Here is a 23,934-nt window from a genome sequence, read left to right as displayed (position 1 = left end):
AAAGCTGAGAGGATATTAACTTTCATTGTAAAGAAAGGTTCTGTTCAGCTGCTGCTACTGCTTGTTATGTGGTGGTGAAAATCCATCTGTAAGTAGCCTGAAAACAGACAAATGAAATGAAAAAAAACCAACAACCAACCCACCCCAGAGGTAAAGCCTCAGCTATAATTTTCGCATCAGCCTTTTACGGTTCAGAATACAATACAGCCATTTTGTGGTATCATAAAGAGTTGTTAGTTGTTCTTCTGGTGATTTAAAGCCCTAAAATTGTCAGCATAGTGTAGAATATTATTGTGCACAAAAGAAAAGTGCACTGCATAGATTGCATAGAACCTTTTCATTTGGGCATCAAAATAATCAACTCAATTACTTGAGAATAGGCTTGTGTAGGGAGGCTTGTTGTGGCATTAAGGCACTGGGGGGTGTGTGTGGTGAATTATTCATTCATTATTCTGCCCCTGTACACTGCACTGGTTAGGTCACACCTTGAGTACTGTGTCCAGTTCTGGGCCCCTCAGTTTAAGAAAGATGTTGACTTGCTGGAGCGTGTCCAGAGAAGGGCAACAAAGCTGGGAAGGGGTTTGGAACACAAGCCCTGTAAGGAGAGACTGAGGGAGCTGGGGTTGCTTACCCTGGAGAAGAGGAGGCTCAGGGGAGACCTTCTTGCTCTCTACAACTCCCTGAAGGGAGGTTGTAGCCAGGTGGGGGTTGGTCTCTTCTCCCAGGCACCCAGCACCAGAACAAGAGGAAACAGTCTCAAGCTGCACCAGGGGAGGTTTAGGCTGGATGTTAGGAAGAAGTTCTTCCCAGCAAGAGAGATTGGCCATTGGGATGTGCTGCCCAGGGAGGTGGTGGAGTTGCCATCACTGGAGGTGTTTAAGAAGAGACTGGATGGGGTGCTTGGTGCCATGGTTTAGTTGCTTAGATAGCGTGGATGATAGGTTGGACTCAATGATCTCAAAGGTCTTTTCCAACCTGGTTAATTCTAATTCTAATTCTAGTTATGATACTGAATGCCCAAGTTTAAAATAAAAAAAAAAAAAAAAAAGGCAAATGTGATAAGAAATATGTTGAAAGCCATTCCAAATCCCTTCATCAGAGGGAGAGAGATAAAAATAATAACACTTGGTAGCTGAAAAATACAATCTGTGGAAATCTTAATGAAGCCTAATGAGTCATGTGAGCTGTATTGTTAAATTTACTATCCCCATTTTACAGCTAAGAACAAAGAAATATGAAAGTGAGCATGAACATTTTCATCTTTTGGGTGTATTAAATTTTGCAACTTAATCCATGTTCTCATGTGCTAGTGAAAGAGAGGGGAATTGAGTTCTTGTGGCAAGTGAAAATTAAAGTAGCACATAAAGGTTGGAGAAACGTGCAGGACAGACAGAAAGACCCCCATTCTGTCAGGCAGCTAATGATTAGTGGCCCTAACAGGGGTTGTTTGGAGGCAGGATGCTGACCACTTTCAAAGACTCAGCCACCCGTATGCCTTCGCCCCTGCAAGAAGAATGTGTGTTTCAACAGTTCTCAGGCAGTGTCAGCTTTTGACAAAGAGTCTGCTGACTCCAAGGATGTGGTTTGGTCAGACGTAGGTCTACAAAGGTTGGCTCTTCACCTTTAGCTGACACCATGTCTTCCAAGACCTGGTTTGGAACAGCACGAGTCTCTCCGGAACGGCTATGCCTCTCACATTGCTGAGATCCACAATGGTCCTCTTTTCCTTCCCTCCAGATGCATTCTAGAGTGTTTGGACATCATTACACTGACAGCATGAGTGGCATTCAGCTACATCTCTCAATGAAAAAGAGTTGCAGATGAACTGCCTTTCCTGTGGTACTTCTCTATTCCATTATGCATTTCATTATGTTCTGCTTTTCCTTTCTATTTTTGTTTTCTGGACTTGTGTTTTCCTTCAGTTTTTGCTTCATCATCTAGCATCTGACATTTCCATTCCTCCAACAGATACAGTGCTTCATCTCTGAAAAAGCTGCAAACGTTAGCTGTCCTGAATTTTGTTGTGCCTTGTCTTGCAGTCCAGATTCAGAACTCCAACCAGGTGAGCTTTTCCTGTTTGCATTGAACACAGGCAGATTTTAATTTCCAGCCTTGCTGTATGTTCAAACACAGTATTCCTTGTGTGTGGTATCCACCTGTGGGCAGTATGTAGTCTTTTCAAGCTCAAAGTGATACTCCAGTCTTTGCACGTAGCAGTCTCTTGCAAAATTTCTGCGATGATTTATACTTTCTAGCTCTTCCTTGCTGCTCTTCAGCTTTTGTTCGCAGGCCTCTGCTGAATTGGTTTTCTTCTTACAGAGGCTGCTTTGCAGGTCTATATTTTATCTCTTTGTGCAATATTTTGTGACTTCTTGCAAAACACACTCTGCATTTTGTGGACTTTATAGAGTCTTCCATTTGTTTTTGCAATTGCATATCTTCATGAGCTTAACATTTAACCCTTATAAAGCATCACACATCTCCTTTTTGATTTGTCATAGAAAACTGATGCCTCTTCAGCATTGCCTTCCTGTCACTGATGAATACTCTTCATTTCATAGAGTCATAGAATCATAGAATTGTTAGGGTTGGAAAGGACCCCAAGGATCATCTAGTTCCAACCCCCCTGCCATGGGCAGGGACACCTCATGCTAGATCAGGTTGCTCACAGCCACATCCAGCCTGGCCTTCAAAACCTCCAGGGATGAGGCTTCCACCACCTCCCTGGGCAATCTATTCCAGTGTCTTACCACCCCTCTGGTGAAGAATTTCTTCCTAACATCCATTCTGAATCTATCCATTTCTATTTTTCCTCCATTCCCCCTAGTCCTATCACTCCCTGACACCTTAAAAAGTCCCTCCCCAGCTTTCTTGTAGGCACCCTTCAGATACTGGAAGGCCACAATAAGTTCTCCTCAGAGCCTTCTCTTCTCCAGACTGAATGGCCCCAACTCTCTCAATCTGTCTTTCTTTAGTGATGTGTAACAGCTGTCTTGTTCTTTTCTCACCTGCACATAAGCTACTCATCTAATCTGGTACACCTGACTAGCAGTATTTTGTAGGCTATTTTCGTCTTCTCAAGAACAGAACAAATTCTGGCCCTGTTTTGCTTCCTTTTTCTGGTTTATTTCTGAAGAGTTATAGATGTGGTGTAATTCCTGTTTTCTCCAAGATATCCTTTACTTGCTATCTTTTCTTCTACTTGTGTATCTATTCTGCTGCTGGTACTACCTTGTCTTCTGAGCTGGCAGTGAAACGATTCCAGATCAGGATTTAAAAGTACAATAAATCATTATCACAGCTCAAGAAAAACTAATGGTGGGGAAAGATCCACGTGTTCCACTCCATCAGGTGGGCAAGACTGGGTGTAGCAAGAACTGCTTCAAACCAGAATCCTGCTTAAAGTGCCTTTTGCCATGAGTGTTATTTAATGTTCATAGGTGTTATGTATGTAAAACTGTCTCTGAAGTTAAATGAGGAAGGAACGAAATGGTATATTTATGCATCACATTTAAAAGCCCAAGGTTAAAAATTGGCTTGTAATGCTTTACAACTTAGAAGTCCTTGCACTCAGTTAAGTTATTCAATGTTGTTTTTTATGGAGGCATTCCAGAAAACTGCTTTCAGTTCTGGAATGACTGATCTTCTTCTAATTGAGTGAAACTTGGCAAAGCTTCTAGGCTACAACAAGCACAAAGACTACAGGTACAATACTTTGTTATTAAGAAAAAGAGACTGAATTAAATACTGTGCTTCTAAAACCCTTGTGGCTGAGAAACCACCATTTTGTTTGAGTCATCATTCAGGAAAAAACAACAACAACAACAACAAAGAAACAAAATGTAGCCAGAAAACAATAAGATGCAATGTGCCCATTCCTCAGCTGCAAAAGCTGCTTTCAGGAGAGAAATCTTTATGCTGCTTCTCACACTGTCTAATGAATGTTTTGGTGGCTTGCTGGCAAAAATGCATGCAAACAGGACAAAAGACAATAGTTTGTGAAGGCTTTTCACTTGGGAAATACTGCTTTGCAGTAACTGTAGTATAATCTGTTGTAACTCCCAATATAAGACAGAAAAAAGAAGAAAACAACAAAAGAAATCAACAATGGTAAGTGCCTCCCCGGGTATCTCATGGTAATTTCAGCTCTCTGGCTGAGAGGACTGATGGCTAAAGGCAATTTAGACATTTAAACTGACCAGTTTCATTTCTCTCCTTTTAGGTAAAGATCACTCTATTAACAGGCAAAAATGGTGGTGGTGTACTCGAGATATTCTGGAGTGAGGTGTGGTTTCAGGAGACAGCCTGAGTAAAAGAGTGCCAGAATTAAACTTATGATAAGGCATTGGAATAGGTTTCCCAGGGAGGAACCTGAGAGTGAAGCATTGGAACAGGCTGCCCAGGGAGGTGGTGGAGTCACCATCCCTGGAGGTGTTCAAGAAATGTATGAACACAGCACTAGGGGACATGGTTTAATGGCCATGGTGTGTCGCAAGAAGGGGTCGGCAACGATCAATATGATCCACGAAATCCAACTTTATTGAGCATCAGACACTTCTTATATACAGTAGCCTAGCTGCCGATCCCACCTTCTGCGGTTAAACATCCTGCTTTCCCATCCTGATGAGATAATCACAAGAATTCTGTTTTACATTCTTCCTTACTTGTTATCTCCTGTAAGGGCGTAGTGACCTTGCTTTGGTATCCTGTTATCCTTTGCAGGCAGCTGCAAGCACAGCTACAAGGCCATGGTGGCCTGGCTGCATCAACACACTAGCTTACTGTGAGCAGTAAATAACAAGATGGAGTGCGGCCTACATGCTCTTGTTCAAACCATAATTCCATAGAACCATGTCTTTACAAGCCATTCCTCAACAATTCCCCCGTTTTCTTTAATAGAAATAAGGCCTTATATAACTCTACATAATACATTCAGGCTTATCAATAATCAAAATTAATACAATGATACCTAAAAACCTTAAAACTTTTTCTATCAATTGTATAACCCACTGTCTATAAGCTCAAACAAAATTTATTACTGCCTGTCATGTTGGCCCATGTCACCCATACAAGGCATGGTGCTTAAGTTGAACTGGTTAGAATGTTCTAACAGCGTTGGCATAACACATGGTCAAAGATAACAGACATTGTAAAGAAGAACTTAGATCTTAATAGTTCCAATCTTTACATTTCACTTATAGACAGAGAAGATTTGATTATGCCTGAACACATTGCACACTGATTAAGACACAAATGCAATCCTTAGCACTATCCTTTACAATCTGCTTTAGGGGTATGTTGCATTTTTATTTTCTCTAGGATGGTCAAAAATCATCAACTGCTTAATGGCAGCAAGATTTCTTTAATCTGTGAAGGTAGATCTGGCCAGGCTCTAGCTTCACAGACAGAAAACTTGCAAACAGCAAGAGCAAAAAGAGCTTCATTGCTTGCCCAATATAAAATTATACAAAATAACGTGTTTTGCTCATCCTAGTAATTCTGATCTCTTAACATTTACACAGCAGTTAAGCAGTCACGACACTCGGTTAGAAGTTAGATGCTTTCTGTTGACATCTTGGATCATCGTGACAGTCGAGGTCAGTGCTAGGCAGGTTTGCTGACTGTCATTTTCATGACAGTTGTGCTGTGTGTCTTGTGGTGAGAGGGTTACAGCACTTCTAGGGTTGATGTTTCTAGGGTTACAGCATCTCTAGGGTTACCATGAGCTAATTTTTTTTCTGCTATGGGGGGATTCTCTCTATTCCCCCCCTTTTTTTGTTTTGGCAAAATGTAAAGATGAAACTTTATCCCTAGTTAACAAGAGAGAAGACAAAGTTATCAGACAACCATAGTATTCAGTCCTAATTCACATGGTGCCATGGTACATTCTTCTGAATGGCGTTTGTGATCCCAGATGATCGACGTTCAGCTTCATGGGCAGTGCTGTGTCCTCACGGTCTTGATTCCTCTGCTGTTGTTTATTGCGATGATCGCAGGTAGCAGGAAAGAAAGCTTGAGGCGACCTACTTGTCATCTGTTTTTAAAATTTATTTCTTGTTTACTTTCCTAATTATTATTTGTATTTTGCTGCAGTTTTTAATCTGTATTTTAATTTGTTATTCTAATCACCTTTTATTTTTAACCCCTTTTTTTTTTTTTTTTCTAATCCAGTATTTAATCCTTTATTTTGTTTGATCTTATATTCTTCAATTTTTTTTTTTGCATGTTTAGTTCATTTAATCTATTTTCTATTTTTATTTTGTATCTTTGCCTTTTTTATTATATTTTGTAACCTACTTTTCTATTAATTCCTTTTATTATTATTGTGCATTTTAACTTTCTTGACGTCTTCTTTTTACAGAGTTTTTGTTTTAACCTAGTAGTCTTGATAATCCTTATCTTTTATTTATTACTAGCAATTCTTACATTTTTGTTAACAGCTATTTTTGTCAGTAATCCTTATGATTTTTTAGCTTGTCATATTTTGTTTTTAATATTTTTATTTTTATTGTTGCTCTTCTTGTTTATTATTCTGGTATTCAGTACTTTATTCTGTTATTTAGTACTCTATTTTTTGTATCCAGAGTTTTTGTACCTTTTTTTTTTCGTGTGTTTAAACTTTTTCTTTGCACTTGTCACCTTTTTGTTTACCATTTTAAAATTTTTTGTTCTTTGCACTTGTTACCCTTTTTTTTTTTTTTTTTTTTTTTTTTTTTTTTTTTTGTAGTCTATGTCTAAGAAAGAAATCTAAAAACCTTACATTAGCTAAAGAATACCTTAGAAAATGAATACCTATTCACTACAAACCTTAACATTATTACAATATTACATGGAGCTCCTTTGAAATGCCTAGGCACACAACTAAGAAGGTTCGAACCGAAAAGAAATCTTATAATTTGAACTCATTACTAAGTAGGTATACCTTGCTACAATTACTATGTACTAAGTACCTGTGAATACCAAATGCTTACTATTCATTATTCTTATTACAAAACTTAGCAAAACTCTAAATAACAAATCTTCATACCTTAGCACAATCGCTATGTATTAACCACCCACAAGTACCAAATGCGTACCGTTCACCATTCCTATTACAAAAGCTTAGCAAAACTCTAAATAGCAAATCTCTGAAAGACATTACAACCAGGAATGAGAAAATTAAGCACTGTCGCTTTAAATCAGAGCAGAGTCGCGGCTGAAGCCGCTGGGAAGGGGGGGTCGCTGGTGCGAGCCTCTGCGGCGGAAAAGGTGGGGGCCGGGCAAGCGGCCGCCACTGGGCTGCCGCTGCTGTCAGTGCCGGTATCAGTGGTACGTCAGTCGGTACTGCCTTGGTCGGAGCCATCGCGGGCGGGGTGCGGTGGTAAGAACGCCGTCACCGCGAGCCCCCAAGCGCTCCGCTGTTTCTCAGAGGGGCCGTAAAACAAAGTCGACGCTGCTTGAACTCCTCGCTGGCGGTGTTGTTGTCTCCGAATCCGAGCCCTCGCTGGCGATATCAGAGGAAGGTGTTGATGAACGAGATCGAACGCACCGAGCTGCCCCCTCTCGGCTCCCTCCCCGCTGGGTGCAAACGCGATGTGGTGGCAGCTGGCAAAACGCGATGTGGCCGCCGAAGATGTATCGGGGGCGGCCCCGGTCGATCGGCCGATACTTTGAAACACATCGTCCGGCTGCAACTCAGATAGACCTAGGGCTGCATCTCGTTTTTTAATACAGTTTATGCATTCTCGCCACGGCTTTTGCAGCTTGATAGTGACCCAGTCCCACAGTCTGTTTCCATAGTCCAAACAAGTGTCATCAAAACAACTATCTCCGCTCGGGAAATACCCTAAAAGCGGATCCATGGGCCAAAAACCCAGGAATTACTTCGGGCGATATCTGCGCCTTACGCTTTTCTAAAAAGCATTGAAATAAGGAGAGCGCTGCCTCTCCTTCCATATTCACCGACGGCCGCGAACTTCACTGCCGCGAGCTGTTACCCGTCAGTGTCCGCTGCTCCTTTCCTCAGGCCCGCTGATAATTTTTGCCATGCCTGAATAGCAGCTTTTTGTTCTGCAGCATGCTGATCGAGTGTTACCATAACCACTCTCCATGGCTTACTGTTCTTCTTAGCAGCCTTATCATCGTCTATACTTTTCATCCATAAATCTTGTCCTAATTCCTTCCACCGTAGTCTATCAAAAACATCGTTGGGATCCCCGAAATACCACAACTTCTCAGCACATTCCAACAAAGGCTCCAATTCCTTTTTAACATCTAACTTAGAGCCCCGCTTTTCTAAAAAGCACTTAAGTAAATCACACGTTGCCTGCCTATCCATCATACATTAGTACCTGTGCGCACAGTTCCCAAGCAGTTCCAGGTTACAACGTCTTCGGCTCCCAGGCTGTCGTCTCGCTGCCTCTCTGTGGGTCAACGAACTCTCTGCCTCTCCGTGGGTCAACGAACAGCCTCCGGTACTGCTATCCCGGGCCGGTACTTCTTGCCTCCGCGCTCACGACCGTACACTTAACCCTCGAGGAACCTTCAGACTTCTCTGTGAGTCTATGACCCTCTCTGTGGGGTCGAACCCTCAAGGAACCTTCAGACTTCTCTGTGAGTCTATGACCCTCTCTGTGGGGTCGGACCCTCTCTGTGGGGTCCCGGTCGAACCCTCTCTGTGGGGTCCCTGTTCCAGGCGCCACTTGTCGCAAGAAGGGGTCGGCAACGATCAATATGATCCACGAAATCCAACTTTATTGAGCATCAGACACTTCTTATATACAGTAGCCTAGCTGCCGATCCCACCTTCTGCGGTTAAACATCCTGCTTTCCCATCCTGATGAGATAATCACAAGAATTCTGTTTTACATTCTTCCTTACTTGTTATCTCCTGTAAGGGCGTAGTGACCTTGCTTTGGTATCCTGTTATCCTTTGCAGGCAGCTGCAAGCACAGCTACAAGGCCATGGTGGCCTGGCTGCATCAACACACTAGCTTACTGTGAGCAGTAAATAACAAGATGGAGTGCGGCCTACATGCTCTTGTTCAAACCATAATTCCATAGAACCATGTCTTTACAAGCCATTCCTCAACAATGGTGGTCTTAGATTGATGGTTGGACTCAATGGTCTTGGAGGTCTTTTCCAACCAAAACAGTTCTAAGATTCTATACAACCAAAGTGCATTTAAATTATAGCCAGGAGAGTACTGGGACCACGATTCCCAGTTTACCTTGAGTAGAGGAGGCTCTCGGGAGACCTAATAGCAACCTTTCAGTACTTGAAGGGAGCCCTTCAAGAAGGATGGAGAGAGACTGTTTGCAAAGGCCTGTGGTGCTAGGTCAATGGGCAATGGCTTCAAACTAGAGAAGGGCAGATTTAGATTGGATGTTGGGAACAGGTGTTTTACTATGACAGTGGTGGAACACTGGAACAGGTGGCCCAGGGAGGTGGTTGAGGCCCCATCCCTGACGATACTCAAGGTGAGGCTCAGCAGGGCTCTGGGCAACCTGATCTAGGTGAGGATGTCCCTGCTGACTGCTGGGGGTTTGGACTGGATGACCTTTGGAGGTCCCTTCCATCCCAGACCATTCTATGATTCTACAATTCTATGACTGCCACTGCTCTTAATAGGGAGGAGAAGGTGTGTCTAGTTGCCCTGTACACCGTATTGCAAAGTATTTGCTGAATGTTCTTTACCATGAGGCAAATACATATTTTTAAAAAATAATTTAACAGATTATTATCTTCAGCAGTGAGCCATGGAGTGAAAGTTTATAAAGCTGACTACAACAGCATTTAACATTTCCTATGAGGACATGGAGAAATTCCATCGCAGGAGGGACCCATTGCTGCACCCGTGCCTCTTTCCAGAGCAGTTTTGGTTTCAGTATTCCTATACTCCAAAAAGACCACAGAGGGGATGTGATACAGCACAGATGGGAAGTGCTGTAGTTGTGGAAGTGTCACCATTTTGCTGAATTCTGCTCCCAGTGGGAACAGGAAAAGCAGTCTGGAGAGTGGGAGCAGAGTCTGCTGCTGGGACTGGGTATGGGGCACAGCTGGGGCAAGTTATCTTGGTTTGAATTGCAGAAAGGCCTAGGTCATGTTTTCAATCCTTCTGGGAAACCAGGCAAGGCTAACAGTCACAGAGGTACCCAAGGGACAAGGGAAAATCATTCCACATCAAAACAGAGACCGAAAAGGCACAGTTAATCTTTTAAGTGGAAAACCTCATTATTTTTAACCCTTTGTGTTTGAACATCCTGCATTCCTCAGCCTAAAACTTCAGCAAGGTGCTAGGTCAGGATTGTTCCTACACTAGCTACAGCATCTGAAGGATTCCTCATCTCTGTCAGCTGGCTAGAGGGCAGCTGGTCATGGAGACATCTCCTGCTCCACTGACATGCTTTGGCTTGTTTCTCATGTTCAGAGCGGGAGCTGCTGACAGAACATGGTGGGTTTGCCCCAAAGTCCAGTTCTTTGAAAGAAAAAGCTACCTTAAAGGGAAGTCAGTGACAGTGTAGGACTTTCAGCTAGAATTTGTCCATTTATCAGTAGCCTTTGGAAGGTTACCAAATGCTTGGTCCCAATCTGCCAGTTCTAAATCTGTTCTTTTTCTCCCAGAAAAGGCAGCAGGAGTGGCTCTTGGGCCCACATTAGGAGAGAGCAAGAGGAGAGGGCCCCAGATCTGGGTGCTGCCCTGCGTGTGGATGTGCCAACGGAGGTCAAATATGACCAGGTCCTTTCTCCACAGCTGAGGCTGGCACTGGTCCCAGGCTGAGATGGGGGAATGTGGAGGGGCTCGGGCAGATGGAGAGAGGGAGGTGAAAGAGGCTGTGCAAAGCAAGGGGGGGAAGTGCCAGGAGGGGTGAGCACGGTGGCAGGGAGCTGCTGGTGGTCTCTAAAGCTGAAGGACAGGCAGGATGGCAGTTCTTGTGCTGTCAGGAGTTCCCCGGGGGCAAACCTCACACCAGCAGCAGGGGGATGAGCAGTGACCATGCTAGGACTGACAGACATCCCTTGTAACACACAGCATCCGGCATGGAAGTTCTGTGTCTTGTGTGATTGTCATGCAGGACATGAACTCTCCTGTAAGGTGGTAGCAAGTAGGTCACAACTGCAGCTCATTTGGGCATGCCCAGTTGGTCTGCTTCATTGCCATGTGCAGGATTCGCTGGGCACACACAGAAGTGTGTTACCTGGCACTGTCCTGGCTTTCTGTGTGCGATCACCAGCCTGATGTCTAATAGGGCTGCAATCACCGATGGCTGGTGGCACGTAAATTATCTGTCACTGACATGCGAGTTGTGGGAGGGCAGCCTGGACCCAGCAGGAGGTCCTGCAAAGAGAATTCCTTCTGCCCTTTCCTCTAACGTGCTGCAAGAATAAATCACCTACTCAGCTCTAAATGGTGCTTAAGTGATATAATGGAGTCCTTCGCTGACCTGTAGAGAGAGATAACAGCACTTTGATCCAGCACTGATTAGAACTCTGTTAGTCTGAGGTTTGTTTACTGCTTTAAAATAAGTATTTTACAACAAAAACGTAATTGAAAAATCGAATTTGGCTATAAAAGCAAATCTGAGATAAATGGAATAAGGAGAAGAGGGCTGTTCTTTAGCATTAATATTTGTATTCAAGGATATCCTGAAGGCATGCAAGGGACTTTGACATCAAATTCCTTAATATTTGCAGGGTGTGAGTTTTGGGGTTTGCATTATGGGTCAAAAAATAGAAGAATATTTGTTTGGCCTCTGCAACACAAGTGAAAGAAATTAAGTGGATCTGTAATTTGACCACCACATCCATTAGCACAGCTATTAAAGGTGGTTGTTTGTCACAGATAGTTTGGGTGTGGGGAGGACTGCCATGCTATTGACAAGCCATTCAGTACAGAGGGGTTTTTTTGTCTTGTAACTCTTGGATGCTTTGTGCTGGAAGTGTAAAAGCGGATCCAGGTAATGCCACTGTGTAAGTTCCTGCTCTGCGAGCCTCCAGTGACAGAGAGCATGTATCAGGAGCTTCCACTAAGTGATTTCTACCTGTACGTGCCACATGGGGAAGTCAATATTTATACCTCACACTTGATAGAATTCATTAAATATATTTTGCTAAATAACACTCTGTATTACATGTTCCTTGTCTAATATTTGCCCACAGGAGAAGTATTTGTTATGTGAATTGAATGCCTGGTTAAGAAGAACTAAATGAGTGCAGCATATTTAATATTTATTTGGTAGCACAACACAGTAGACACAGGGGAGGTGAGAGGGAATGCAAATACAAGAAGAAAATGTGATTAAAGGGCATAGAGAGAACATGAAATATTTCTACATGACTACAGTGATTCTGAAAGAAGTAAGCAGCAAGACAAGCTCAGGCATTTGGATCTTAGAATTTAACAGTTAAATATTTTCAGTGACAAATCATATTTAAGGAGGACTGGAAATGGCTGTTCACAGTAGACAGGCTTTGCCTAAAAGTACATTGCTTTAGGAGCATTCCAGAGGGAATCCACTGCTCTAAGATCTGGACCTGTTGGGTTCTTTGTGTTTAGAGCAGCTTTCATCTTCAGTGACAGGTTCTTAGCATCAGAAATCTTTATTTTGACTTTTCTGTTGGTTTAGCAGTGAGTGAAAGGCATTCCAAATAATAGCATCAACATGCCTCCCTCCCCCCATGGCTGAGAGCTGTTAAAGCTCTGTTAAAGACTACTTACTGGAGAGGTTAATTATGGAGAAATTACAGTGGCTAATGGGATTTTATGAGAAATTATATTGCAGAATTTTGGCAAAGTGCTTTGGACAGCAATTTGTTTTTCTGAAAATAACATTTTGCACTAGTAATGAAAGTAATGTGTCCTGCTCTATTGTTATTTAGTTATTTATTTGTAATGATTTTTTTTTTTTCTTTGAGAGCAAATGGAAGTCACAACCATACAAGGAAAGGAAGGATTTGGGCTGTTTATGTTATGATTTGAAGGAAACTTAAATATAAATAAATATATATAACATAACATAAGAGTCACAGAATTGTCAGGGCTGGAAGGGACCTCAAGGATCATCTAGTTCCAACCCCCCCTGCCATGGGCAGGGACACCTCACACTCAATCAGGTTGTTCACAGCCACACCCAGCCTAGCCTTAAAAACCTCCAGGGATGAGGCTTCCACCACCCCCCTGGGCAACCTCTTCCAGTGTCTCACCACCCTCGTGGTGAAGATGATCTTCCTAACATCCAATCTGAATCTCCCCACTTCTAGTTTTGTTCCATTCCCCCTAGTTCTATCACTACCTGACACCCTAAAAAGTCCCTCCCCAGCTTTCTTGTAGTCCCCTTCAGATACTGGAAGGCCACAAGAAGGTCTCCTCAGAGCCTTCTCTTCTCCAGACTGAACAACCCCAACTCTCTCAGTCTGTCTTCATAGCAGAGCAGCTCCAGCCCTCTGCTCATCCTTGTGGCCCTTCACTGGACACCTTCCAGCACATCCAGATCCTTCCTGTAATAGGGGCTCCAGAACTGGACACGGTACTCCAGGTGGGGGTCTCACCAGATTGGAGTAGAGGGGGAGAATCGCCTCCCTGGACCTGCTGGCTATGCTTCTCTTGCTGCATATAGAATAGAAATAGAAATAGAGAATAGAAATAGAGAATAGAAGAGAATAGGAATAGAAATAGAATAGAGAAGAGAAGAGAAGAGAAGAGAAGAGAAGAGAAGAGAAGAGAAGAGAAGAGAAGAGAAGAGAAGAATGAATAATGTATAATATACAATATACAGCAGGAAGATGCTGTGATATGTTTAACACTGAACATTAGATTTTATAAAAGCAAGTGACTGTGGGAAGCAAATATATCTCTACTTGACATCACATTAATGTAAGAAAACTTCATCAGACAGAATAGTGCTTATTTTAGCAGATACATGTTTGCATGTGGAGCTGTGGGTAGGATTTCAAAGGTGTCCTTTGGGTAAATATAATCATGGAATAATCCAGCCTTATTTCCTTATACTGGTTCCTAGCTATGTGCTTTTGCTGCTGCGTCTGTAACTGTGATTATCCAGTCCAGACTGGCTTTCCTAGGAATTTCTTTTTGGTATCTGTGTAGACTGGGATTCCTCTGGTGTTAATGGATTTATTTCTCCAATCACAATTAAGTGCACTGTTTTATTTAGTATGGAATTTGACGAGTTTTTACAGGATCTCTCTTGGAAAGACAAATGAAGACATACATCATGCTGATGGTCTTCATGTGTTTAGTCAGTTCCACTGTTTTTGCACTGCATAACCACAGTCTGACAGCCTTAAACATCAAAAAGATGTAACCTAAAATTTAACTTTGTTTTATGAAGAAATATTCTGAACATGGTGAGGGAATATCAAAGCATTATCCTCAGTTCGGAAGCAGACAGCAATTTATCTCGCAACAAACAAAATCTATGGCACAAACACATCAGTCTGGAGTAAATACTGCAGTTTATGTTCATCTCTCGTAGCTTTCAATTCACTCTCTGAATGGACTCAATCCTTTTATTGAAATGATATCCCACAGACCAAATGCTGGCCAGGATTAATTCCTACATATATCTGCTGTAACAAGCTCTTCCATTGTACTGATGGTGTGTTGTGCTCTCTGTGCATGGTCACAGTTCTGTGTACTAATTTAGGCTGTAGTGATGTATTTTGGGGGTTGGATTTGCCTGTCTCTTTTTTCTTCTCCAACATGTTCTGTGGTGCTGTTACCTTCCTTTTTCGGAAGGCTACCTTAGCAAACATCACAAACATACATACCTACCATGCTAATAAATGGGGGATGCACTGAGAAAGGGAATTGTATCATCTGCATAACAATGAGCAAATTCTCTGATGATATTTAAACAACTTCTTTTCATTTGCTGATCAAATTCTTCCTAACATCAGGTCCTTTGTGGCAAAGCAATAAATACATGGAGGGCCCAAGCAGGAACAAACCAGCACTGAAAGCAGGGAATTGCAGTCAACAGAAATAGAATGATTCTGTGATTCTATGCTGAGTGCTAGGATGCTGGTTGCAGTACTGAATTGCTGTTGGTACCTTATTTAGTGCCTAGCTGGTACAAGACACAGCACAATGTGGGGCCTGATGGAGGCACGGTAAAACCATGTGCACAAAGAGGACCAAAGCAGCTCTCACACAGCAGCCATCTTCTACTGCCTCTTTGTGTTCCTCATTTGCTCTCCCAGCTATTTTCTTGACATTGGAGCAGCCAGAGCTGAAAAAAAAGAAGGTAAAAATTTGCCTCTGGTGTATATTTAGGTCTGCACACTTTATTTATTTATTTAAAAATCATTGCTGCAATTACTGTGAAGTAGAAAAGGACCTTGGGAAGGGTCATGCATGTCTGAAACTGATACGAAATCTTCTCTCTGGAGAAATAGTTCTTTGCCCCCTGGTGGTGAATTAATTTTGGGGGGGGAAAAAAAATTAACAAAACAAACCAAAACACTTTTAGGAACATTTACCTGAAATAAAAAGAGAGAAAAAAAGTAGAAAAGAAAAAGAAAAAAAAAAAAAGAGATACTAATTGCTTCACTGAATGCAAGGAAAAAACCTGCTAAGCAATACTTAATGTGTCACATATAATTAAGAATAATCCTGTTATGAACAAGTTCCATCAATCTTTGATAATCACTGCAGAATAGAACAAAAGGAATCAGCATTGATGTTTGAAAGCTGTATGAGACCTTCAAGATTTCAAAATGATGGTGGCTTTTGGGTTTTTTTGGTTGTGGGGTTTTTTTTACTGGGGAAGATTAACAGAGATGTCTTAAGAACATAGCATAGTCTTGGGACCCCCTGATTTCCAGTTGTTCTTACGTTATGGACTGTGGGAATTCAGCTGCACAGCATCTTTAGATATGCTCTTCTCTGGAGATAAGTCATGTTGTCCATACAGTGAGAGCTCTCCTGGCAAGCTAGAATGACATTCCCTGGATTGCCACTTTGAAAGGGCCGTACGTATTTCTATCACAGAATCACCAAATCACCAAGGTTGGAAGAGCCCTCAAAGATCATCAAGTCCAACCTGTCACCACAGACCTCATGACTAAACCATGGCACCAAGTGCCGTGTCCAATCCCCTCTCAAACACCTCCAGGGATGGTGACTCGCACCACCTCGCTGGGCAGCACATTCCAATGGCTAACAACTCTCTTCACCTCGAGCCTAAACTTCCCCTGGCACAGCTTGAGACGGTGTCCTCTTGTTCTGGTGCTGGTTGCCTGGGAGAAGAGACCAGCCCCCTCCTGGCCACAACCACCCTTCAGGTAGTTGTAGACAGCAGTAAGGTCTCCCCTGAGCCTCCTCTTCTCCAGTTGTCCACTGGTTTTCAGCTTGCATGTGCTGAGCATCTCCACATGTAGTACCAGGATGTTCTTGGAACAGCAGTAACAAAACTGGCATTGGAAGTCATTCACTTATGGTTTAAGCCACAAATTATGTTGAGAGGTGTCAAGAATCCACTGCTGAAAATGAAGGCATGAGTCTTCGAATCACTGCTTTTGTTTTGTCTTACTTCTTGTGCCTCCTAAGCATCTGCCTAAGATGGTGCTTCCCTATGTTGATGTTTTTCTTCTGGAAAATATATGTTAAACCAGAATGACAGACAATTGTCAGGCCACACAGCAAAATGTTATGCACTCATGCTTGGCAAAAGGCCATTTGCAATGATCAAGGCTTTGATGTGTTGGGTTTGTGCTACTAAGGTATGGCTGATACTCTGAATAGGAACCCTCACCCTGCAAGTCATCTTGTATGCTGCTAATGTGGTTTCAGGTAGTTTTTCTGTTTGGAAACTAGCATCACAGGGCATGGCATGCTCAGTGGGCAGGGACTGTTTGGGTTTTGGCACTGAAAAAGGAGAGAAAAAACCCCAAACACTGTAATGTAGCTGAAAAAAAAGAGCAAAAGAGATCACTGAGCTGCCTAGACCAGGCATAAATTAGCTATTTCCTGAAGAACATTCTTTCATGTCTGATGGACTGTAAGAGCTTTCTGGATTTAGCTCTGTTGCTTTTGCTTCCCTAAGGCAGCAGCTGCTCCACACAACTGGCATGTTCCTTACAAACTTCTCAGTGGGCAGGGTGGTTCTAAGGTGATCCTGTCCCCCTCTTCTCTTCCCACTGCCATGCTGGGTGTTACCCTCCCTTGGTCTCCGCTCCATTCATCTGTTTGTGCAGCTAGACTTGAAACTGCATTTGCAAAATGATCTGGCTTTTAAAAGAATCCCTTAAAAAAGCAATGGACAGAGGATTGATTGCCCATCAGGATGGAGCAGTACACAACCCCTTAGAGCAAGGTTACTGCAATCTGGCTTTTGCAGGAGACCCCTCTCCTGGTGCAAGTGCTCCAGCAGTCCTGCCAGCTGTGGAACAGAATTCCTCCCAGGGCTCAGGGGGCAGCTTGCTCTCGGCTGTCTGGATGTGGTTATACAAAGGGGTTCTTTCCACGGGGACAGCCAGTTTAAGCCAGGCAGTCCTCTGCGTGCTCTGCCCTCTTGTTCTGCTCCTACATCGCAGCTGTTCGTGGGCTGTGTTGTAAACCAGATCACAGGAACCCATGGATAAATACGTGTGTGCAGACCTGGATGCGTGAGAGCTGCCTCTTGCAAAAAACACCTGGAGCCTTCTGCTCATTCGATTCCTGCCGTGGCCCACACTGAGATGATTTAGCACAGCAAATGGGCACAGAGGTGGGGACAAGCCACGGCTGGGGGGAGGGCACGGGGAACCCTTCATCCAGCTTTGTTAGCAGAGAAAACTACCGCTACTGTGCAAAACTATGCAGTGCACCTCAGCTCAACAGCTCGGGCGGAAGAGTGGAGCAGACTGCAGAGCAGGCAAGCTCTGGAATGGCTGGAGATAAGGCTTTTCTCATTAGGAGGAAAAGGGGTGGTCCTTTCCTTAATAAGCACTTTCCCCTGGACGTCTGCTATTCATTGAAGACATCAAAATCGGAGGCTGTTTAGCTATTCAGAGGCGAGCGTGTGAATCCTACTGGGCTTATGAAGCATGTTGGTCTTTCAGTGCTGTTAAAAATGCTAATAATAACTGGTTCATGCCTCAGGCCTCAGGTGCTACTGTCAATTAGCATCAGAACAGAGACTTATTTAAACAAATTATTTCTGTATATGCTGCTTTCCCTTTCGGTTTGTGACTGAGGGCTTTGTGACTGAGCGTACCTGTTGTGGTGGTACATGCCTGCGTGTGCAGGCAAACTCGGGGCAGAGACAGGAAATGTCAGCCTTGCCTTCGGAGCTCTCTATATTCTTAAAGTAAAGCAGCTGCCCACCAGTGGACACTACAGACAGAACTACAAACCCTTCTCTGATCCTCTAGCCATTTAAATGTCAAGTCTGAGTCACAGGAAAAGATACTAAAGCCTCTCAACATGAGTAGTTTCAGACCTTAATAAAAAAAGCCATGTAGTATCCTCTGCCTTCTCCTCTACCTTTGTGTCAGAGTTTACAATACTAAGACTGAACTCTTTGTCACTGGTCACCCAGCTCACCAGCCAGTGCATGTGTCCCTGGGAACCTCTCACAGGTACAGCTGCAGGCTTATAGCAAAGGCAAGCAATGCTGAGTTTGATTATGTTTGTGCTGGATTTTAAGGCTTTCTCTGAAGCCAAGGGACAGAACAGACTTCTAATTTAATGGATTTATTTTACACTGTGGAAACCTAGCATGACTTGGATTAATTGAAGTGTTGGAGAAAGGGGAAGGAGTCTAATGGCTCATCAAAAAAAAACAACAAAAAAAAGAACTCATGACTTTAAAGAGGAAAACAGAAGAAAGAGAAGAGCATAGAATAGAATAAACCAGGCTGGAAGAGACCTTCAAGATCATTGTGTCCAACCTATCATCCAACACCATCTAATCAACTAAACCATGGCACCAAGCACCCTATCAAGTCTCCTCCTAAACACCTCCAGTGATGGTGATTCCACGACCTCCCTGGGCAGCACATTCCAATGGCAAATCTCTCTTTCTGTGAAGAATTTCTTCCTAACATCCAGCCTAAACCTCCCCTGGTGCAGCTTGAGACTGTGCCCTATAGAATTGTTTGTATTGGAAGAGACCTTAAAGATTATCTAGTTCAAATCCCCCCACCATGGGCACAGACACCTCCTTCTTGACCAAGCTGCTCAAGGCCACGTCCACCTTGGCTTTGAACAAGCTGGAGCTTCCACAGCTTCTCTGGGCACCTGTTTCAGTGCCTCCCCAGCCTTGTTGTGAAAATGAGAACTATTTTGGTCATCATTATGGTGGTGCTTAAAGCATTTTATGAACAGTTTTAGCATTTTCTTCCCAAGATTTCATTTTTTATTCTTGGAGTACAGAATGATTTCAATGGAAATATTTAAACTAATCTCATAGTCTAGAAAAAAAAAATATAATCCTTTTGAGAAATGTTACATGGTGTCAGGCCTTCTCTTCTAATGGTTTAAGGAGCAGAATAAAAAGAAATATTCAAATTTCTCACACTGTTTGAACCTATTGGAATAAATTAAGCATCCTGACCTTAATGTCAGATAGCTCTTAAGTGTGGATTTTAAATAATCATAATCCCACTGTCACTAGTGTATTTCACAGAATCACAGAATGAACAAGGTTGGAAAAGACCTCAGAGATCATCAAGTCCAACCTATCACCAAGCACCTCCTGGCAACTAAACCATGGCTCCAAGTGCCACGTCCAATCCTTTTTTGAACACCCCAGGGATGGTGACTCCACCACCTCCCTGGGCAGCACATTCCAGTGGCAAATTACTCTTTCTGGGAAGAACTTTCTCCTCACCTCCAGCCTATTCCTCCCCCCACTATTCTTTCTAAGTTAATATTCCTGTTGACTGAAATAAACCATATTTTCCCTGAAGAACTCTGAGGTGTGTCTTTTAAAATAGCTCTCATCTGCTGTTGTTCTGGGGAAAAAAAAAAGAAGCGACAATCTACCTGCAAGTGGTGGTCAGTGTCAGGACAGTTTTGCCTAGAGCAGATCACCTGGGTTTGTCAGGGTCTTTTTCTGAAGGTTGTTATAACAGTTTCAGCAAGAGCAGCCAGGGGAGACCTTCTTGCTGTCTACAACTACCTGAAGGGAGGTTGTAGCTAGGAAGGGGTTGGTCTCTTCTCCCAGGCAAACAGCACCAGAACAAGAGGACACAGTCTCAAGCTGTGCGAGGGGAGGTTTAGGCTGGAGGTGAGGAGAAAGTTCTTCACAGAGAGAGCTGTTAGCCATTGGAATGTGCTGCCCAGGGAGGTGGTGGAGTCCCCATCCCTGGAGGTGTTCAAGAGGGGATTGGACATGGCACTTGGTGCCATGGTTTAGTCATGAGGTCTGTGGTGACAGGTTGGACTTGATGATCTTTGAGGTCTCTTCCAACCTTGGTGATTGTGTGATTCTGTGAATTCTTCATAACAAATTCTGCATGATGAAAAATAAGACCAAAATAACAAGTGCTTCTCTTGGAGGCTGATCATCACACTCAATCAGTTTTACTAGGGAGGCTTAGAAGCTAATGAGTCAAGATGAAACGGGTGTGGAAAGTATGGAACGAGTCAGGAGGGAAGGAAAATTTGGAGAGCCTCTATTAAGGCTAATGGAGTATTGTGAATCTCACATTAAAAAACTAAATCTTTCATCTAGTTTAAAAGTAACTGCCTTACTGAGCTTTTCATTTGGCCCTTGTTTCTGAGGGTACTTTGCATCTTTAAACTATGTTCTACAACCTTATGAGTAGGCAACATTTTGAATCTAAAGCTGGTATTTTCATCAGTAAAGCTTGGGGCTTGAAAGCAAGGAGAATGTAGACACAGCAGGCAACAAAGGGAATTTATGCTGTGAATACTGGTGCGCGAAACAGAACAGATTAAGAAAATACGGGCGAGGGAAGAAGACGATCTATACCAGCGTTGGTTATTGCAGTAAAACAAAGCAGTTGATAAACTACCTAGCTCATGACTTGACTTTGTCACTCTCTAGAGTGTTGGGTTTTTTGTGGTGTTTTTTTTTTTTGGCTTCTGTGATCAAGAAGCAGCATTTTCAAGATGATCAGAATGAACAGTTAAGTGCTCCTTTACAGAAGGGTGAATTAGAAAGCCTGTGTCAAACACTGTTGGTTAAATTATCATTTCCCAGCAAATGGGTTTAGGTGTCTTTTCAGAAAACAGAGCCAGAGGCAGAATCATGATCCTAGCAGCCCAGTGGGCATGCATATGGGATGTGGAAACATGAGTTTAAATATTAATCTAATTAATATTTAAATAGTTTACACAAAAGGGAATGGTTTCAGTAGAAGAGAATACCTAAGATTGCATTATACTTTATGGGTTGGAAAATTGATAATGGTTGTGTTAGTTCAAATCCTCACTCTGAATTAAGCAGGGTGTTTTTAAAGCCACTTCTTGGTATTCCCATGGAGCATCCAGGGCAGAGCTCCGCCGTGCAGTGATTTTGTAAACGATGCCTACCTCCTCTGATGTGAGTTCAGAGGCCTGCAGGATTGGCATTTGGGATTTTGTAAAATGAGAGAAACTATTTTTAAATGAGAAAAAAAACCCCTTGATTAATTTTATGGATATTTTCTGGAGGAGTGCAAATGACTTTAATTCTTAAAGAGAAGATTTGACAGTGAGTTATGAAGCAGGCCTAGCTTCAAGAGCAATGAAACAGACAGGGTGTCCACAGAATCTTGACCATGCTGGAGAAAGGTGAGTTAACATCGATAATTTGTATTTTTAAGCCACGCAGTCTCCACCTACTTTCTCATCTAGCATTCATCTTTAATTCAAGCAAGGAAAGAACGAACGAAAGGTCCACGAGAACAGCTTTGTTAGTTGATACTGACAAAATGCTGGAGTGATTTTATTGCAACGATCAGATGCACCCTTCAGGACTTAATAAATCCAACGCGCTGCCCGGGACAATCTAGTGCGGGGGAGGGGCACCAGGGGAAGCAGTGGCACCGCAGTCCCGTGGCCACACACAGAGGCACCCCTCCCCAGGTGCCGCTTTTTCATTCCAGCAGGCACCGGCCGGTACCGCCAAACCTCCCCCGGTTAGCGCTGCTGACCGCGAGGCCACGCCTGGTGACAGCGTCTCAGGGTCTCCTCGGGACGGAGGGAGGGCTGCTCGGGGCGGGGGCACAGGGCCTGCTTCTCAGGAAGCGGGAGGTCTGGGGGGGGCTTCCCCTCGGGCGGGGTTACCCCGGGTGAGAAGGGGGCGAGGAGGGGACTCCGGCTGCCCGGAGGGCGGAGGCGGAAGGCAGCGCGAAGAGCAGGAGCGGTGGAAGGGCCGGTAGGCGACGCGGGCGGGGCGGGGCGGGGCGGGGCGGGCGCGCGAACCCCGGCCGGCCGCGCGGACACAGCTCGTGCCAACGCCCCGCCCTTCCCCCAGCCACCCGTCGACTGCGCGAGCGCCAGCCGTTGCCTGGGTGTCTGACGTCACAGCGCGCGGCGGCGGCGATTGGCCGCGCCGGGCAGGGCTGTCCCCGAGCGCGGGGCAGGCCGCCGCGGGGCCAGGGCTGTCTGTTTCCCTCTCAGTGCGGAGCTGCTGCCGGGGCGTGCGGCGCTGCAGCGGTGTCTCCTCGGCGGCCACGTCCTCGCCACTGCTGCTGCTGCCGCGGAGGAAGCGGTCATGGGCCGCCCGCGATCCGCGCCGCGCCTCCGGCTGCTGCCGCTGCTGGTGCTGGTGGCCCTGCTGGTGCCCCGCTCCCGCGCCTGGGACAGCGGCGACCTGGAGCTTTTCGACCTGGTGGAGGAGGTGCCGCGGAACTTCTACGACTTCCTGGGGGTGCAGCAGGTGAGTAAGGGACCGGGCTCTCCCTAGCCCGTCACCCGACCTCTCGGCGCGTCTTCCCTGCCGCCCCCCTGCTCGGGACCCTTCACAGGGGCTCGGGCCTCGCCTGTCACCGCCGTCCCTGCCTCCGCCGAACATGGCTGGCTGGCTCCCCCCTCCCCCCTCCGCCGACGCCGCCCGGCTGCTCCCCGCGGCACACGGGCTCTGGGTATGCCGCCGACCCCTTCCCTTTTCGCCTGGCGCTGTCATTCTGCTCCTGCCCGGACGCGCTTGCGGCTGCCCCGCTCTTCTGCTGCGCTCAGGCCCCGAGCCCGTGTCCCGGCTCCCGAGGCTCGGAGCAAGCCTCCTGTGCCCTCCTCAGCCTCTCCGTGCCCTCTGCAGAAGCTCTGCTTGAAGTACTGTTCAGTTTTTCATCCTTTTGCCCCCACCATAAATCACCCCTCGCTCTCCCACTGCACTTTTGTGTGTTTCTGCTGCCTGTTGCTCTTCCGAGTATCTCCTCAGATGCATCTACAGCTAGACAAAAGTAGCTTGTGGGCTTCTCCTGCTTTGTACACATACCTTGGATATGGCTGTTTCTCATCTTTTCCTATTTTTGTATAGCTGCTGGTTCCTTGTCTGCTTAAGGTTGTGCATGGCCATGTGTTGTGTCTCCTGTTTTCTCTCACGCGTGCCATGTGGCAGTCTGTGACCCTTTGCTATGGTGATGGATTCTAGATTGTTGTGTTTGTTTACTCTCTGTGCATCTTGGTTATTGTGGGTGGTTTTCACCTCTGTTTGCTAGGCAACACTTAAGATTATCTTAAAGCATTTATTGTGCACCTTGGGTAATTTTCATGCAGGTGTAGTCAAAACAGGAACTCCTGTTCCCAACAGTTTTATCCTATGTTTCTTGTGTGTGTTTTGGATGTGGTTGGTGGTGTTGCTGCCACTTGGCATCTTCAACTTGTATCACTTGTCCTGGCTCACACTTGATGGCCTTGCTTACCTCCAGGTGCTCTGCTCTGTGTGTGATCTTGCTTGATCTCTCATCAATTCTCCACAAAAATTGAATATCCAGTTCTTGACAATCTGTTACTTTACACACAGTCCTCAAAGCATGCTTTGTTATTTGTTTGTCTTCTA

The 23,934-nt window shown here is 44.5% G+C and overlaps 1 protein-coding gene across 2 annotated transcripts in view; it reads left to right on the top strand.

The window, feature by feature from the left end:
* The first annotated feature begins 22,629 nt into the window (after nucleotides 1-22,629).
* DNAJC1 (DnaJ heat shock protein family (Hsp40) member C1) overlaps nucleotides 22,630-23,934 on the top strand; it is a 113,035-nt gene continuing 111,730 nt past the window's right edge. For both annotated transcript variants that reach the window (XM_054171369.1, XM_054171368.1), the window contains exon 1: nucleotides 22,630-22,812. In XM_054171369.1, the coding sequence (XP_054027344.1) occupies nucleotides 22,648-22,812 (165 nt within the window). In that variant the 5' untranslated portion in view covers nucleotides 22,630-22,647. The remainder of the gene's footprint in view (nucleotides 22,813-23,934) is intronic.

This window comes from Dryobates pubescens, chromosome 21, assembly GCF_014839835.1.
Source record: "Dryobates pubescens isolate bDryPub1 chromosome 21, bDryPub1.pri, whole genome shotgun sequence".
In the NCBI taxonomy this organism is placed as follows: domain Eukaryota; kingdom Metazoa; phylum Chordata; class Aves; order Piciformes; family Picidae; genus Dryobates; species Dryobates pubescens.
Note: the sequence above shows the minus strand (reverse complement) of the source record. Positions and strands in the feature narration are given on the sequence as shown.